The 17,306-nt window shown below is 36.6% G+C and overlaps 1 protein-coding gene across 6 annotated transcripts in view; it reads left to right on the top strand.

Moving 5' to 3' along the window:
• Nucleotides 1-17,306, top strand: part of STPG2 (sperm tail PG-rich repeat containing 2) — a 604,392-nt gene that overhangs the window by 150,965 nt on the left and 436,121 nt on the right. For all 6 annotated transcript variants that reach the window (XM_070047844.1, XM_070047843.1, XM_051820162.2 and 3 more), the window contains one exon: nucleotides 6,164-6,265. In XM_070047844.1, coding sequence (XP_069903945.1) covers nucleotides 6,164-6,265 — 102 coding nt within the window. The remainder of the gene's footprint in view (nucleotides 1-6,163; nucleotides 6,266-17,306) is intronic.

The raw sequence follows: 17,306 nt of genomic DNA on the forward strand, positions 1-17,306 counted from the left end.
AATTGACACTCTTGTTGATGGCCTCAGTAATCACCCTAGGCTCTTGTCATGAGCTGCCAAGGCTATGGAAGCCCCCTGAGTTCACTGACTCTGATCATATTTAGACAAGGCCATGGTCAAAGTGGAAGTTCTCTCCTCCCTTCAGAGAAAGGTACCTCCTTCTTTGATGACCCTGTTCTTTCCACTGGGATCTCACTCGCGGAGAACTTTCATTTAGGTTTTTTTTTTTTTTCCCCAGAGTGTCTTGGCTTTCCATGCCTGAAATACTCTCATGGGCTTGTCTTATACTGGCACAAAAATAGATATGTAGTCCAACTGAGGAGAATGTAAACCCTAGAAATTAATCCACACATCTACAATCAGCTACTTGTTTATGAACAAATGGTGTTGGGATAATTGAATTTCCATATGTAGAAGTTTGAAACATGATCCTTACTTACATCCCTATAAAAATAATTTCAGAATGGACCAATGATCTCAACCTAAGACCCCGAATCATCAAATTCTAAAGGAAAACGTAGGAAAAATGCTGAGAGACATTTCCTAGACAAAGACTTTTTGGATAAGACTCCAGAAGCACAGATAATAAAAGCAAAATTGGCTAATGGGATTTTATCAAGCTGAGAACTTTTTCCATAGCAAAGGCAAGACTCAACAAAGTGAATAGGTAACTGACAGAATGGGAGAAAATATTTGCAAACTATGAATCTGATAAAGGATTAACATCCAGATTATTCAAAAATGGCTGAATAGGGAGTGCGCTTACTGCTCTAGGCTAGGGGAGGATAGTTAAAAAAAAAAAAAGTGGAGAGTGTGCAATCTCAGAGAAAAGTTAGGGAGGAAACTGCAGTGGAAATTCCATGGAAAGAAGAGGGATGCTGTGGGTCTACTTGGAGGGTGTGGACACACAGCACAACCATGGACACAACACTGCACCCCAGCAGCCAAGAGCCTCAGTGCCAGCTTTGGAGAGTGAAGTGAGAGCAGATTATAGTGGCTCAAGCCACTGCTGATATACCTATGGGGAGAGCCTGGCATGAGTATGGCCTGGAGCCCTATAGGTGACAGGATACCTGCTAACCTAGAATAAAAAACTGGGCATGTTTCTCTCTTCCCATTCCCCCAACAATGGTACCCTGAAACTTGCTGAGAGAGACTGGGCACCATTTTGGACATATTTAGCTTCTGTGCCAGCTTGTGTCTGCACACAACTGAGTCTGGCCGGGAGGATTAACAGGAGGCTGGTCACCCATGTAGAACTGTGAGGTGTCCCCAGCCTCCAAACACATGACAGGCTCTGAGGGTTGGGCTACCTCCGTAGAACACCCAAAGGCAGCTGGCTCTGGGCACATCTCTGTCTCTTTGTGGGTGAGATGGACTGGCAGGACAGAGAGGATCCTTGGCACTTTGTGTGTTTGGGAGCCTTATGTCCTGGAACTGTGGAAACACTGTGGCTGTGTGTGTGTGTGGGGAGGGCACAGGGTATGGCTGGTTCTCTGGGCATTTACTGTGGTTGGCTCTGCATGGTCAGGGCTCCTTGATTTCCTGGATGAGGGTAATTGCAGCAGGATCGATGCTGACACTGAGGACTACATGGGTCCTTTGTATGGTTCTCGAGGCAGTGTGGATGAATATTGCACCCACTGTGTGCCAGCTCCTGGGTATTGATCACCTTGTAAGAGAGGAGGTGAGGGTGTAACTACATAAACAGAAGATGCTGGCATCATAGGAAGAATTTGGGAGGATTCCCTCTTTTTCGATTGTTCTGAATAGTTTGAGAAGAATTGGAGTTAGTTCTTCTTTAAATGTCTGGTAGAATTCAGAAGTGAATCCATCTGGTCCTGGGCTTTTCTTTGTTGGAAGGGCCTTTATTACTGTTTCAATTTCTGTCTCAGTTATGGGTCTGTTTAGGTTTTCGATGTCTTCCTGGTTCAATTTAGTTAGGTTGCATGTGTCCAGGAATCTATGGAAGCCTTTTGAGTTTGCCGACTTCGATCTTATTCCGACAAGGTCATAGTCAAAGTGGAAGTTCTCTCCTCCCTTTAGAGAAAGGTACCTCCTTCTTTGATGACCCTGTTCTTTCCACTGGGATCTCACTCGCAGACATCTTTCATTTAGGTCTTCTTTTTTTTTTTTTCCCAGAGTGTCTTGGCTTTCCATGCCTAAAATACTCTCATGGGCTCTTCAGCTAGATCCAACTGCCTTAAGGGCTGATTCTGAGGCCAGAGTGCTGTTTAGGACATCTGCCATTCTATGAGTCTGCTGTGTATCCCGCTTCCCATGACGGATTGTTCTCTCCTTTTCGATTCTATCAGTTAGTATTAGCAGACACTAGTCTTGTTTGTGTGATCCCTTTGACTCTTAGACCTATCAGTGTGATCAATTGTGAACAGAAATTGATCACTTGGACTAGTGAGATGGCATTGGTACATTCAACCTTGACGGGATTGAATTGGAATCCCCTGGTATGTTTCTAACTCCACCATTTGGGGCAAGTCCGATTGAGCATGTCTCATTCTGTACATCTCCTCCCTCTCTTATTCCCACTCTTATATATTTTTTTATTTTTTGACAAGCAGAGTAGACAGTGAGAAAGAGAGACAGAGAGAAGGGTTTTCCTTTGCCTCATTTACTTCCAGAAAATTTTTGATTCCTCTTTTAATTTCTTCTATGACCCATTGTTCATTCAGGAGCATGTTGATCAATCTCCATGTGTTTGCATATGCTCTAGGGATTCCTGAGTTGCTAATTTCCAACTTCATTCCTTTATGGTCTGAGAAGCTGCATCGTATGATTCTAATTCTTTTTAACTTGCTGAGACTTGCTTTATGGCCTAGTATGTGGTCAATCCTAGAGAAGGTTCCACGCACTGCTGAGAAGAATGTAAATGCTTTCTGTGTAGGATGAAAATTTCTGTAGATATCTGTCCAATTAAAAGACACAAATTAGCTGATTGGGTTAAGGAACAAAGCCCATCTATTTGCTGCTTACAAGAAACACATCTTTCCAACAAGATGCATACAGACTGAAAGTGAAAGGCTGGAAAAAGATATACCATGCCAACAGAAAGGAAAAAAGAGAGGGCGTAGCCATCTTAATATCGGACAACATAAACTTTAACACAAAAACTGTTAAGAGAGACAAAGAGGGGCACTATATAATGATTAAGGGATCAAGTCAACAGGAAGATATAATAACTATCAATGTATATGCACCTAATTACAGGGCACCGGTTTATTTAAAAGATTTGTTAAGGGACTTACAGGGAGACTTAGACTCCAATACAGTAGTACTGGGGGACTTCAATACTCTACTCTCAGAAATAGACAGATCAACAGGACAGAAGATCAATAAGGATACAGTAGATTTAAATGACTCTATAGCAATACCATATCAACTTATGGGATATAGCAAAAGCAGTGTTAATAGAGAAGTTTATAACAATTGGTGCCTACGTCAAGAAATTGTAAAGGCACCAAATAAATCATCTATCAGTGCATCTCTGGGTCCTAGAAAAACAACAGCAAACCAAACCCCAAATTATGAGGAGAAAGAAATTGTTAAAATAAACAAAATAATAAACAAATTGCACCCAGAGCAGCATATTATTGAATATGGAAAAGTTGAAAGCATTCCCACTAAGATCCAGAACCAGACAAAAATGCCCACTCTTAACATTACCATCCAATGTAGTCCTGGAAGTTGTAGCCAGAGCCATTAGGCAAGAAAAAGAAATTAAAGTGATAAAAATTGTATAGGAGGAAGTCAATCTATCCTTTTTTGCAGATGTGATTCTATATATAGTGGAAGCAAAGGACTCCACAAAGAAACTATTGGAACTCATAAGACAGTTTAGTAAGATGCAGGATATAAAGTCAACACACAGGAATCAATAGCTTTTGTATACACAGACCATGACATCGCTGTGAAATAACTTGTAAAATCAATCCCATGCACATAGCTTCAAAATAATTAAAAAACTTGGAATAAATTTAACCAAGGATGTGAAAAATCTCTATGATGAAAATCTCAAAACTTTTTAGAAAACAAATTGTAGACATCTTCCATGTTTGTGGATTGGAAGAATAAGTATCACCAAAATGTCTACACTACCCAAAGTAATTAACAGATTCCAAGCTATCCTAATCAAAATACTAACGACATTCTTCTCAGATCTAGCAAAAACGATGATAAACTTAATGTGGAAATGCAAGAGACCCCAGATGCTAAAGCAATGTTAAACAACAAAAACAAAGCTAGAGGCATCACAATACTATATTTGAGACATAGTATAGGGAAGTGCTAATCAAAATAGCCTGATACTGTCAAAAATAAACATGTAGACAAATGGAACAGAATAGAAACCCCAGACATCAATCCACACATCTACAACCAGCTAATCTGACAAATGAACTGAATTCAATCCCTGGTAAAAGGACAGTCTCTTCAACAAGTGGTGCGAGGAAAATTGGATCTTTGTTTATTTTTAATTATTCCTGCTAGAAATATGATCTGCAAGCTACCCATTCATTCTAAAGCCAAAGTAATTGAGAGTAATATATTTCTTGGTAGTTGAATTCAGCTTGGTAGCTTCTACCCCATAAACCATGAAAGTTGCAATAGATTTTGGAACTTCCTTCTGTAATGATTTCCTGTATAATGTACAAGCCATTGATGAAATTATTATAGCAATTATTTTCAGCTTCAGACACATAATAAGGACACAAAAATAATAATGACTCAGATAAAAAAGGATGTTCTATATTTGAAAGTTTTAATTTTTGTAAGATGTGACTATGATTGTTCTGATTTTGAAAGTAATGGAATCTACCTGTTTTCTCTTGAATTACTATTATAGGAATAATTTGACAAAGAATGGAGAAATCTAACCACAGCTTTTAGGATATAGTGGCAGTTTCAGAGGTCCAGTTTGTGGGGTGTGTGTGAAAATATATATTAAACATATTATTTATTAATTAAATATATTAAGTTAAATTAGTGTTACCAACAAAATAAGCAAAGATATCTAACTATTACTATATATGAAATTCTAAAATACCAATATGAAGTTGAAATTCTAAATAAAAATAGTGAAGTGTGTGAAAAGAAATCCTTATTGCTTTTTTATATTCAAGGAAATTTAACACTGTTTACACAGTTTAAATTATTAAATGGATACAAATGAATAAATTATATGATAAATCAGAGTGCAGTATCACAAGGATTACTTAATTGCTAATTGAATTTTTAGATTATCATTATCCTCCGTCCTATTAATATATGTCTGCAATGCAGATAAAGAATTATGATACTTAAGAGGGTGAATCATTTTGCTAAGAAAGTGAATCAATTCAGATTTGCCACATAATTAAGTTAAATAGTTTTTGCTAATATATTTTTAATTTCATGTGTTAAATATTAATTATCAACAAGTAATTCTATTAGTCTATTTGTCTAAATACCTTATATTCATGTATTATTGAGTCCACAACCTGCTAGTTATAAAATAGAAAAGGAATTGATGTTTGCTTGTGACATTAAAGTAGAGCTAGTAATTTACTTCTAATATACTTAAATAATATATGTAGATTTGTTGTTTTATCTTTTGTTCTTTTTAAAAGATTTATTTATTTGAAAGAGTTACACAGAGAGAGAGGAGAGGCAGAGAGAGAGAGAGAGAGGTCTTCTATCCCCTGGTTCACTCCTAGATGGCCGCAAAGGCTGGAGCTGCGCCAGTCTGAGCCAGGAGCCAGGAGCTTCTTCCAGGTCTCCCACATGGGTGCAGGGGCCCAAGGACTTGAACCATTTTCTACTATTTTCCCAGGCCATAGTAGAGAGCTGGATTGGAAGTGGTGCAGCTGGTACTTGAACTGGAACTCATATGGGATGCCAGCACCACAGACGGTGGCTTTACCCACTTCTCCACAGCAGTGGCCCCTATCTAGAGTCTTTTAAATCCAATTCGTTTTCCTTTTCAATCTCCCTTGACTTTAATTCTTTTTACTATTCCTATTTAACAATTTTAGTTTTAAGGAATAATGGCTGTGTATAGTTAATGACAGAGCAATATTGATAAGCTTCATTGCAAGCTTATTATAGTATTATTTCTATTGATAAAAATATGTGATATGCCAATTTTAACTTCTCTGAATGTGCTTTTTAGACATCACAAGTTGGTGGAATATCTGAGAAATTATGTAACCTGACCAACAAATGTGCTCCTTTCCGGTCAATAACAGAGAGAAGTTTTAAAATGCCAGACATGGTAAGAAAACTCCTACAGTCAAACTTATTTATTATCTAGGATAATGCATAACATAAATATTTTTTCAGGACTTGAGAGAGGTTCATGGTATCTTGCTGGAACATTTTGTGCTAAACTGACTTTCCTATTTTTGAGGTTTGATAAAATTCTTGAAGCTAAGCAGAAGTCTGAATTGCTCAGTGAGAGAGTACTACAAAGAACATCCCTAATAGGATGGATTTTGAAACCTGTGCAAAGTTTTTGCAAAATATGCATTTTCATGAACTTTTTGAACATGCCTTGTATGGATTTAAAATCTTTTCTTGCACCCAAACAACATACTTACTAATTTCATTTTACATGAAGTTTTTCAAATACTCTTGGGTGTACCAAATTTCTCAGTTGATATTGCAGAGTTAATAGGTATGATAAAAAACTGACAAATCAGAATTAGCCCTAAATTAAACTTGTGGTAGTGAGTACCAAAATAAACAAACAAAACTATAATCCACAATTAAAAAAAAAACCCTTAAAGACTCAATTACTCTAAAGAGTCCTAATGACAAAATTACTCAGGACGGGTCCAGGGAGAGGTGAAAGGCAGATAGTTTTTCTATTTGTTTTAGACTCTTGTATGTGATTTCTAATTTATGAGGAATATAATGTTTTGTAGTAAAACAGTACTCAAATTATTTAACATGCATTTGGAATATATTGTTATATATTATTATCAGGACTGACCTACTTCCTGAAAATAATAAAGATTTTAGACCAAATAGGAATAAAGCATATTCATGACTATATCCCAAGAGTAAGAAAAAAGTAAGGAGTACACAGACTACATGGTAAATTGAGGAGGGACGTGGACTACAACCTGGAAGCTAACTTTCACCTGAGGGCATTTATCCCAACTAGATGAGCTTGAGTTTTGAGTTTTATAACCTTGGAGGCCTCCTGAGAATGAAACAAAGCCCATGTCTCCGTCATAGTCTGTGGTTTCAAAGAAGAATCATTAATACATTAAACTTTCAATATATGCAGATTAAGAATAAAATGCAAATAGATCTGCCTTTCTTGTCACCAGAGGATTTAAAGGAAGATTGCCTGTGTTGAACCTTTTGGTTTTGAATCTATGCTATTTGGACTACCTCTGACAATATGATGTATTTCATCTTCATTTAGTGAAACGAATTATTAAAACAACATCTATCTGTCCATCATGAAATTAATTTTCATAATAAAAATAAGAGCTAATGCTTATATAGTGCTTTCTATGACAGGCACCATTCTAAATGCATATTAAGTCATTTGAGCACTATAATTATGATCACCTTTAAAAATCAAGTAAGTAATAGAGACATAGGAGTGTAAAATTTAAATGGCACAGATAGTATTGAAAGTGAGACAGTCCAGCAGTAGAAGCTACACTCTTAAGGGTGTTTTAATGGCATTCTTATCTGGCTTAGGGAATTAGACTAAAATAAATAAAATGGCATTGTAAATGATTTTTGTGACTCAAAACAAAAGATATATGGTTTAAAGATCTCAGACAGTATTAGAAGGCATTGGACTTTTGAAAAAATTTCTGTTGTTTAGCAGAAACTGATAGAAGATTTGGAATCATGAACAAAATTGGTGAAGCCAATATGTTTCCTGTAGTTATTAAGAGACTTGAAGTTAAGAAATTACTATCAATTTAGTTAAAAAGTCATTAAAAAAGTTTGAAATACTATCCTAGGTCAATGCCTGGCTCAGAAAGGGACATCATTTGGCTGGTGACACCTTGTGTCAAAGAATATCATAAAAGATTAGACTAACATTTTCTGTAAATTAGCAAATTACTTGAGTATTAGAATTTTTGGTGAGAAATTTGTGCTGCAGTTTTATTACTTAATAAAAGCTATAATACATAGAATTGAGAATGGAATGACATTTTAAAAATGAAATTTGATTTGTACATTAATTTATGATTATTTGCATTTTTATTTATTTTGAATATAATCCCTGACTAGATTAAAGTTTAAGAGCAAAACTGTCTAATCATAGAATACTGTTCTAATATCTGTTCCGCTTTCTGGCTGTATGAGTATATGTAAATCTGTTTCCTTAACTATGACCCAAGGATAACAGGACCTACTTAATTGTATCATAGTAAAAATTGAGTGTATTACTTCTGTAATGCCTATTTCACTGTGCTTCCCAAAATAGGGTATATGTAATATGCAAGCATTCATCTGTTTTACATTGCTACAGCAAAATACCCGATGCTGGATACTTTGTAAAATAAGGGTTTTATTTGTCTCATGATTCTGGGGTTAGAAGGCCAAACACCATGGTGCTACTATACTGGTGAGGTTCCCTGGCTGCGTGCAAAAGGCTCCAAGAACCTAGTTTGGCCTTGCTTTATAGTAATCTGCTCTCTGTGTCACTAACTGCATAATCAGCATTAATCCCTTCCATGAGTGTCATAACCCAGGGTCCTCCCATGAGGTCGCCTTTCTTAGAGATTTCATTGCCTTTTCAACATCACCATACTGGTCACAATGCTTCCTGTACATGAACTTTTAGGGGTACACTTGACCATATCTGAACCGAATCAGTATGTTAACTGTAAAATTTGTGAATGGTAGGGTTATCTTTCAAATCATGCTTATTCTTTCTATTCATTGGTCTGTAATATTAATGATGAGTAAATGTTAAAATATGGCAGTATCTTTTTCATCCCTCCTTATAAGTGAAATTCAAATTTTTCACCTAGGGTCTCATTTATCTTGTAGAGGATTAACGTAAACAGCTATGCCAGAAATGCAAAGGAATGAGTAAAAAGAACATGTGTTCAGTTGTGACTTGTAAACATTATCTGAAGCTCATTTCAGACACAGTAGTTATGGATGGGAAACACTTTATAATGAGGATATATAAAAAGAGTTCAAAGGATTTTCTAATTTCCAAGAACTTTTTCTTAAATATTGTTGAATCAGAGATTGGTTGAGTTTTATTATGTGTTTTAATTAGTTTTTCCAGAATAAGAAACACAAAACCTTAGACATGCAAAAAGAGTGTTTATTACTTACTCAGAAGTTCACTGGACAGCTAAAAGAAGTCTTCATTGGGCTGCAGTGTTGTTAGAGAAACATTTCATGCTGCCTCTTGACTGGAGTGGTTTTTGAGACAGGTGGATAGTTGAGTGATGTTCTCATTGTGATATCAGAAACACAAGAACATTAGTGTTGGAAAGAAAATAGAGAAATTTCAGCATAAAAGAAGTCTTTTGCTACAGTTAAGGATTGGAAGGACAGGGAAGGATAAAGAACAGTAGAAGAGCAAGAGAGTTGGGAACTGAGTGTGAACCCTGTTTTCATGCTCTCCCATGTTGTGGGTGAAACCTGGTAAGATTGGGGGTTGGATAGCGGTAGCAGGAATTGATTAAAAGCTTAGGTTCATCCCAGATGTGGTGAAATATGAACTCAATTTCTTATCTGAATGCCTGGGAGGGTGTTAGAATAGTACCCTCCCTCCCCTATAGTAGTAGTCTTCACAGATAGAAATGCCATAGTGGGATGTTTAAGCAGAGAGGGCCTACATCAGACAGTCCAGTCAGAAGACAGAAATGTACTAGTTGTTTTTAGATAATATAATTTAAGGAATTTTGGATTTTAGAGAACTGAAAGGCCAAAGAGGATATACTGAGGTATCATGGAGAAAATTACATAGGAAATGCCACCATTCTAACCAGACCTGAGGAACAAAAGGAATATGCTAGAATGATTAAAATTTTAAACCTTGAAGAGATCTCAGTTGGGTTCAGAATTCAGAATATTGAAGTAGGAGTCACGGGTCAGCTGGTAACAGTGTATCAGCAGCTGAAAATACAGATCCACTTGGCCTGTGTTACAGATCACTGGGATCTAGAAGATAGTAAAAATATTAAGAAATGAATTTCCACTCAGCATAATGTTTTCCAAATTCTTAACAGGGATCACTTTTCAGTTAAAATTTAAACACCTAAGAATAATTGTGTATTGAGTGAAATAAGCCAATCCCAAAGGGACAAATACCACTTGTTCTCCTTGATAGGTGACACCTAACTGAGCACCAAAAAGGAAACCTGTTAAAGTGAAATGAACACTATGAGAAACAGTGACTTGATCAGCCCTCACCCTGACTGTTGATGAGCAACTTGATATGTTATCCCTCTTAGTATTTTTTTTTGTTTGTTCTACTTAATTCTTTTGGTTGAATACTGTAATCAATACACAATTATTCTTAAGTGCTAAAACTTAACTGAAAAGTGATCACTGTTAAATGTAAGAGTGGGAGTAAGAGAGGGAAGAGATGTGCAATTCGGGACATGCTCAAGCTGACTTACCTCAAACGGTAGAGTTAGAAACATACCAGGGGATTCCAATTCAATCCCATCGAGGGGGCATGTACCAATGCCATCTCACTAGTCCCAGTGATCAATTTCTGTTCACAATTGATCGTAATGAAAGGACTAAGAACCAAAGGGATCACATAAACAAGACTACTGTCTGCAAATACTAGCTGATAGAATAAAAAAGGGAGAGAATGATCCAACATGGGAAGTGAGATACACAGCAGACCCATAGAATGGCAGATGTCCTAAACAGCACTCTGGCCTCAGAATCAGCCCTTAAGGCATGCGGATCCAGCTGAAAAGCCCATGAGAGTATTTCAGGCATGGAAAGCCAAGACACTCTGGGAAAAAAAAAAAAAGCCTAAATGAAAGATCTCCGAGTGAGATCCCAGTGGAAAGAATGGGTCATCAAAGAAGGAGGTACCTTTCTCTGAAGGGAGGAGAGAACTTCCACTTTGACCATGGCCTTGTCTAAATATGATCAGAGTCAGTGAACTCAGGGGGCTTCCATAGCCTTGGCAGCTCATGACAAGAGCCTAGGGTGATTACTGATGCCATCAACAAGAGTGTCAATTTGTTAAGTCAACAACAAGAGTCACTGTGCACTTACTCCTCATGTAGGATCTTTGTCCTTAGTGTGCTGTACATTGAGATTTAATGCTATAACTAGTACTCAAACAGTATTTTTCACTTTATGTTTCTGTGTGGGAGCAAACTGTTGAAATCTTTACTTAATGTATGCTAAACTGATCTTCTGTATATAAAGAGAATCGAAAATGAATCTTGATGTGAATGGAAGGGGAGAGGGAGTGGGAAAGGGGAGGGTTGCGGGTGGGAGGGACGTTATGGGGGGGGCAAGCCATTGTAATCCATAAGCTGTACTTTGGAAATTTATATTGATTAAATAAAAGTTTTAAAAAAAAGAAATGAATTTCCTCTGAACTATTCGTATTAATTAAAGTTACTGTGAACAAAAATGATATTCCTTTATGCTTACATTTTTCTTTCCTTATAATTTATCCCTGGAATATTTAAAGAAATATTCTCAGATGCTTATATAGTTTTTAGGGTTTGTTTGCTTGCTTTTGGTTGGTTAGTTTGTTGATGTTTTACCATATACCTATCCATTGGTGAAAGAGAACATATAGTGATAAGTTTTCTTACTATAGGTACATTGATACAAGCAAAAGATTTTAAATAAATGATTTCTGACACAATGAACAGTGAATTGATCAGAGTGTACTTACATACTTCCTGCAGTTTCATTACATTTTAAAGTATCAATAAATTTTTTATTTAATTGTCTAACTTAATTAGTTCAGAAAATGAGTTTTGTAAACAAACTGCAAGAATAAGTGCTTCTGGTTGCCATCTTCTTCAAAGCAGAGAAGTAACAGTGACGTCAACCACTGAGCAAGGTGTGCTTGATAAACCAGATTCTAGCAGTCTAATTCCTGATCGAGTGCTGCTGCCTGTAAGTATCTATTTGTGTTGTGAAAAGAATGAATATTTATAGTTCTAGATTAGTTGTCTAAAAGGACCGTTTTAGGTAGTGATATTTGCTCTACTACTTGCTCTATCAAAATTAAATACTAGATTCATGAAAAAATTTTTTTACTTTTGCTGATAAAATATTTTGTACTTTAGTGTATTTTGAGAATGAAATCTGTCTTAATTTTGAAAGTTCCATGTGAATTTAAAATGAACAATAGTAAAATGTACATAGTAGTTTTACATAATGTTGCCATTTTATCTAATGACATTCTACATAGTTCCCGAAGCTTAAATTATGCTGTATTTTTGGCATTCATCCCAACCTGATTCCACATTTTATTTTAACCATTAATTATTTGTAGGATATGTGGGAATAGAAAGATGAAAAATATGTGAAAATGATATGGAGGTTATAAATCAAAAACTTTACATCACTTAAGCTTCTGCATGCCAATATGACTGTATCTACTACCTCCTCATATGGTGTAAGATTATGTTAAAACATCATTAAAGCCTCTTTATGACAAATTCATGACTAATGAAACATGACATTTAGAAATTGACTTCAAATTTCTAATTATCTTCCTTAAGGTGTACTTATTCATGAGGAGTAAACTTTGTTTCAGTATTTTCAAACATTTAGGGATTCATATTTCTTATCTCAACTGATGAAGAAATCTGTTGTTTGCAAGGCTGAATTCATGTACAGAAAATTGATGTCACTAACATGCCTAACACAGGCTTTGACTAATTCAGAACCTGAACATTTTGAGCATCTGGCCATCATTACACACAGACATATGTACTAATGACCCTTCTGTTGGGAGTTTTTCAAAGCAGACACAAATTCCATTGTTTTATTACAAGCTGTGTAGAAGAAAAGGTATTTTCTCTTCTTTTAAAGGTTTATTTATTTATTTGAAAGGCAGAGTTACAGAGAGGAAGTTACGGAGAGAAGTCTTCTATCTGTTGGTTCACTCCCCAAATGGCTGTGATGTCTGGAGCTGGGCCAATCTGAAGCCAGGAGCCAGGAGCTTTGTCTGGTCTCCCACACAAGTGGGAGCACTTGGGCCATTTTATACTGCTCTCTCAGGCCATAGCAGACACTGGATCTGAAGTGGGGCAACCCTTACCTGAACCAGTGCTGACATCACAGGCAGAGGCTTAACCTACTATGCCACAGTGCTAGTCCCCAAAAGGCATTTTTTCATCACATACATTTAAAATGTTGTGATTAAGTAACATGTTAGTATTGCCAGTGCAAGTTCATAGAGAGCAAAATGTAGAAAACTAAGAGGTTCACATAGTTAAAATTATATAAGTAGAAAAATAAATGACATGGGTAGGGAGCAGAGAGAAATGGAAGAAAGCTATGCATGCTAGGACAAATACAAAGAAGAGAAATCAGGATAAGTACTTACGTTGTAAAGTTAAAATGTTAAAATTTTTAAAGTTATTTTGGTTTTAAATATTTATAGAGTACAGGATGATAACTTGATACATGTATGCAATGTGTAATGATCAAATCAGGTTAGTTAGTGTTTCCAGCTCCTTGAACATTAAACATTTCCTGAATTAACAATTGTACATGTTTATGAGGTACTTTGTGACTTGGCAATGAATGCATATGTTGTGTACTGGTGAAATCAGGGTGATTAACATTTGATTGCCTTTATTGTAACTTTGGAAGCTTTCAGCTCCTCTCTCATATTTATTTGTAAAATTTATACTCGGTTATCATGAACTATGTCATTTCACCATGCTGTGGACAACTAGAACTTATTATTTCTTTCTGATCCTGTTTTGGTACCTGTCAATAATGTCCCTCATTATCCCCTCCCCCCACCCTTTCTAAGTTCTAGAAATCACCATTTTACTTTGATATTGACTTACCTTCCACATATGAGAGAGAACATGCAGTATTGGTCTTTCTGGATCTGCTTTATTTCACTTGACTTGATTTCCTCCAGTTCTATTTTTCTGCAAATGATGGAATATTATTATTTTGCATAGCAGTATAGTATTTCACCATGCTTTCTTTATTCATTTATCAACTGCTGAACATCTAGGTTGATTCCATATTGTAGCTACTATGATTAGTGCTGCAAAAACCATGAGAGTATAAGTATCTTTTTGACATGCTGGTTTCTATGCATTTGGGTATATATATATATAACCAGAAGTGGGATAGCTAGATCATATGATAGATGTACTTTTAGTTTGTTTTTTTTTTTTTTTTTTTGAGGCATCTCCAAATGTTTTCCATAATGACTATACAAATTTACCTTCTATAACAGTTTATGAGTCCCCATTTCTCTACATGCTTGCAAACATTTGCTATTTATTGTCTTTTTTTTTTTAATTTAGAAGGTGTAGTAAGACACAGAGGGAAAGACAGAGACTGATGTGCATGTATATATAGAAAAAGAGTTCCCATCCCCTGATTCTCTCCCAGTATGCTTACAGCAGCTTGGGATGAGCCAGGCCAAAGCTGGGAGCTAGAGACTCAATGTAATCTCCCAGCAGGGGAGTTGGAACACTTAGCCATCACTGCTGTCTTCAAGGATCTGCATTAGCAGGAAGGTGGAGTCAAGAGCCAGAGCTGGATATCAAACTTATGTACTCCAGTGTGGGACACAGGAGTCTTAATCAGCATCATAACTACTAGGCTCACCTCTTCCCCGTATTTTTTGTGTTTTTGACGATTGCTACTCTAACTGAGGAAAGATTGTAGTTTTGATTTGCATTGCACTGAAAGCTAACACTGTTCAGTATTTTTGCATAAATTTCTTGGCCATTTGATTGTTTTGAGAAATGTCTTCATATCACTTGCTTATTTTCTAGTTGTGGTTTGGTCTCTTTGTTTATTTGTTTATTTGATTTTGAGGTTTGTTTAGTTTCTTTGTGCTTAGAGTATTAATTTTTTGTTAGATAAATAGTTTGCATTTTTATTTTCTTTTTGAAAGGTTTATTTATTTGAAAGGCAGAGTAACAGGAGGGAGACAGAAAGAGAGACCTTCCATCTGCGGTTCACTCCCCAAATGGCTGTAATAGCCAGGTCTGAGCCAGACTGAAGCCAGGAGCCAGGAACTTGATCTGGATCTCCTACATGGGCCAGGAATTTGAGCACTTGAAACCTCATCTGCTGCCTTACTACCAGAAACGGAGCAGCTGGGACTTGAACCGGCTTTCTGATATGCGATGCTGATGCTGCAAGTAGGAACTTAACCTGCCATACCACAATCCTGGCCTTGCAAAAAGCTTTCTTCCCTTCTCTAGTTTGTCTTTTCCTTTGCTGTGCAGAAAATTCCAAGGTTGATGTAATCACATTTGTCAATTTTTGCTTTTGTTGCCTATGCTCTTTGGGTCTTATCCAAAAATTCATTGCCTATGCTGATGCTTGAAGTAACTTTCCTATGTTTTCTTTAAGTGATTTCATAGGTTCACATCATAAATGCAGATCTTTGATATATTTTGGGTTGATATTTGTTCATGGTGAGAGATGGGGTTAGCGAGTCTAGTTTCTTCTGCATATAAATTTCTGTTTTCCCCAGCACCATTAATCAAGAATCGGCTAGGTTTAGATATGTGGAATTTATTTCTTGAGCTCTCTGTTCTTTTCCATTGAGCTATGCTTATGTCAGTACCATACTATTTACTTTACTATCACTATATAGTATATCTTGAAATTAAGGATGGTGGTAATACCAATTTTGTTCTTTTTGTTCAAGATTGCTTTGACTACTTGCGGTGTTCTTTTAAATTTCAAGGTTATTATTTCTACTTCTGTGAAGGTTATTGGTGTTTTGATAGGAATTGCATTGAATCTGTAAAACACTAACAATGGTACTATGAGTAGTGTATTTAACAATATGCATTCTTTAAAATATGAACACTAGAAGTCTTCTTTCTTTTTTTTGTCTTCAATTTCTCTCATCAATGTTTTGTAATTTTCAATGCAGAGTTCATTCACATCCTTGATTAAATTTATTCATAGGATTTTTTTGGTGGCTATTGCAAATTGGACTATATTTGTGATTTCTTTTTCAACAAATTCAATATTGGTATATGAATATGTTACTGAGTTTTGTATGTTGATTTTGCATCCCTCAAACTTATTGAATTTGTTTATCAGTTGGGGAAGAAAGCGGCTATGTGTACCATGCCTGAAGGAACAAGTGCCCATGCTTCTGGGGGTAGATTTTCCTGCTATCCTGAATCATATGTTCCCTTATGCAGGATGTTGTATGTACTGGTTTGCTGGTGTCATAGTTGCACTGCTTGGCCTAGTTTGGTTTGAGGCTATGTTCTTTTTTGTTAGCATGGTTAAATGTCTTTGGAGCCCTAAGGGTGGGGACTTGCAGCGATTTTGTGCCCTAGTGCAGTATGAAATCCAACATCTTTTCTCAAGATGGCACCATCCTGCTGCAGCCTATGTTCTTGGGGTTGGGCGGAGATATATGCTGTGAGTTGTGTCTCTGAAGCTGTTATTACTCCAGGTAGCTGCAATTAGTGGGCTCCAAGCTTGTGACATCTGTGGATTTCTTCTGAAGTTAGGTTTGCCTGCATCCAGTATCCATGAAGTTGGGGTCAGCCAGGCTCTCCTGTTTACTCTTGCCCCTACATTTGGGATTCCTCTGGTGATGGGGCCTGGGTTGATTTTGCCATTTTGTTTTGTTCTTCTCTTTGTTCTCTTGTCCAAGGTCTTTGGATCCTGTATGGTTTCCTATTCTCCTTACTGAATTCTGTTATTTTCCCACAGGCTCTCACCTTGAAATGCATCTATTTGCTCTGTTGATTCTTTTCTATGGAGGGGGAGAAAAATGCTGAGCACTTCTATTTTTTCCATCTTAGAATATCTCTTATGTATTAAGATTTGAATGGGTACATAACAACACAAGAAAAATACTAAAGCAGCAGCACACTGGAAATGTTGACAATGGATTCAGAAAAACTGCAGCTATAGGAAGGAATTGTTCCTCCTGGAAGGAGTCCTTTCTCCTTCTACCAGCCCTGTATATAGTCTTTAGCACCTCCAGTTGGTAGAGCCCAACAGGGAGCCATTTGGCAAAGCAGAGATGCAGATTGTAGTTTTCCAGGTTGAGAACTAACAGACAGTGATTTATAAGAATCTGGTACATTTTACCCCTTTGGCTACTCAGCAAACATATGCTTCTTTCTACACATATT

This window comes from Oryctolagus cuniculus, chromosome 8 (assembly GCF_964237555.1).
Source record: "Oryctolagus cuniculus chromosome 8, mOryCun1.1, whole genome shotgun sequence".
Taxonomy (NCBI): Eukaryota; Metazoa; Chordata; class Mammalia; order Lagomorpha; family Leporidae; genus Oryctolagus; species Oryctolagus cuniculus.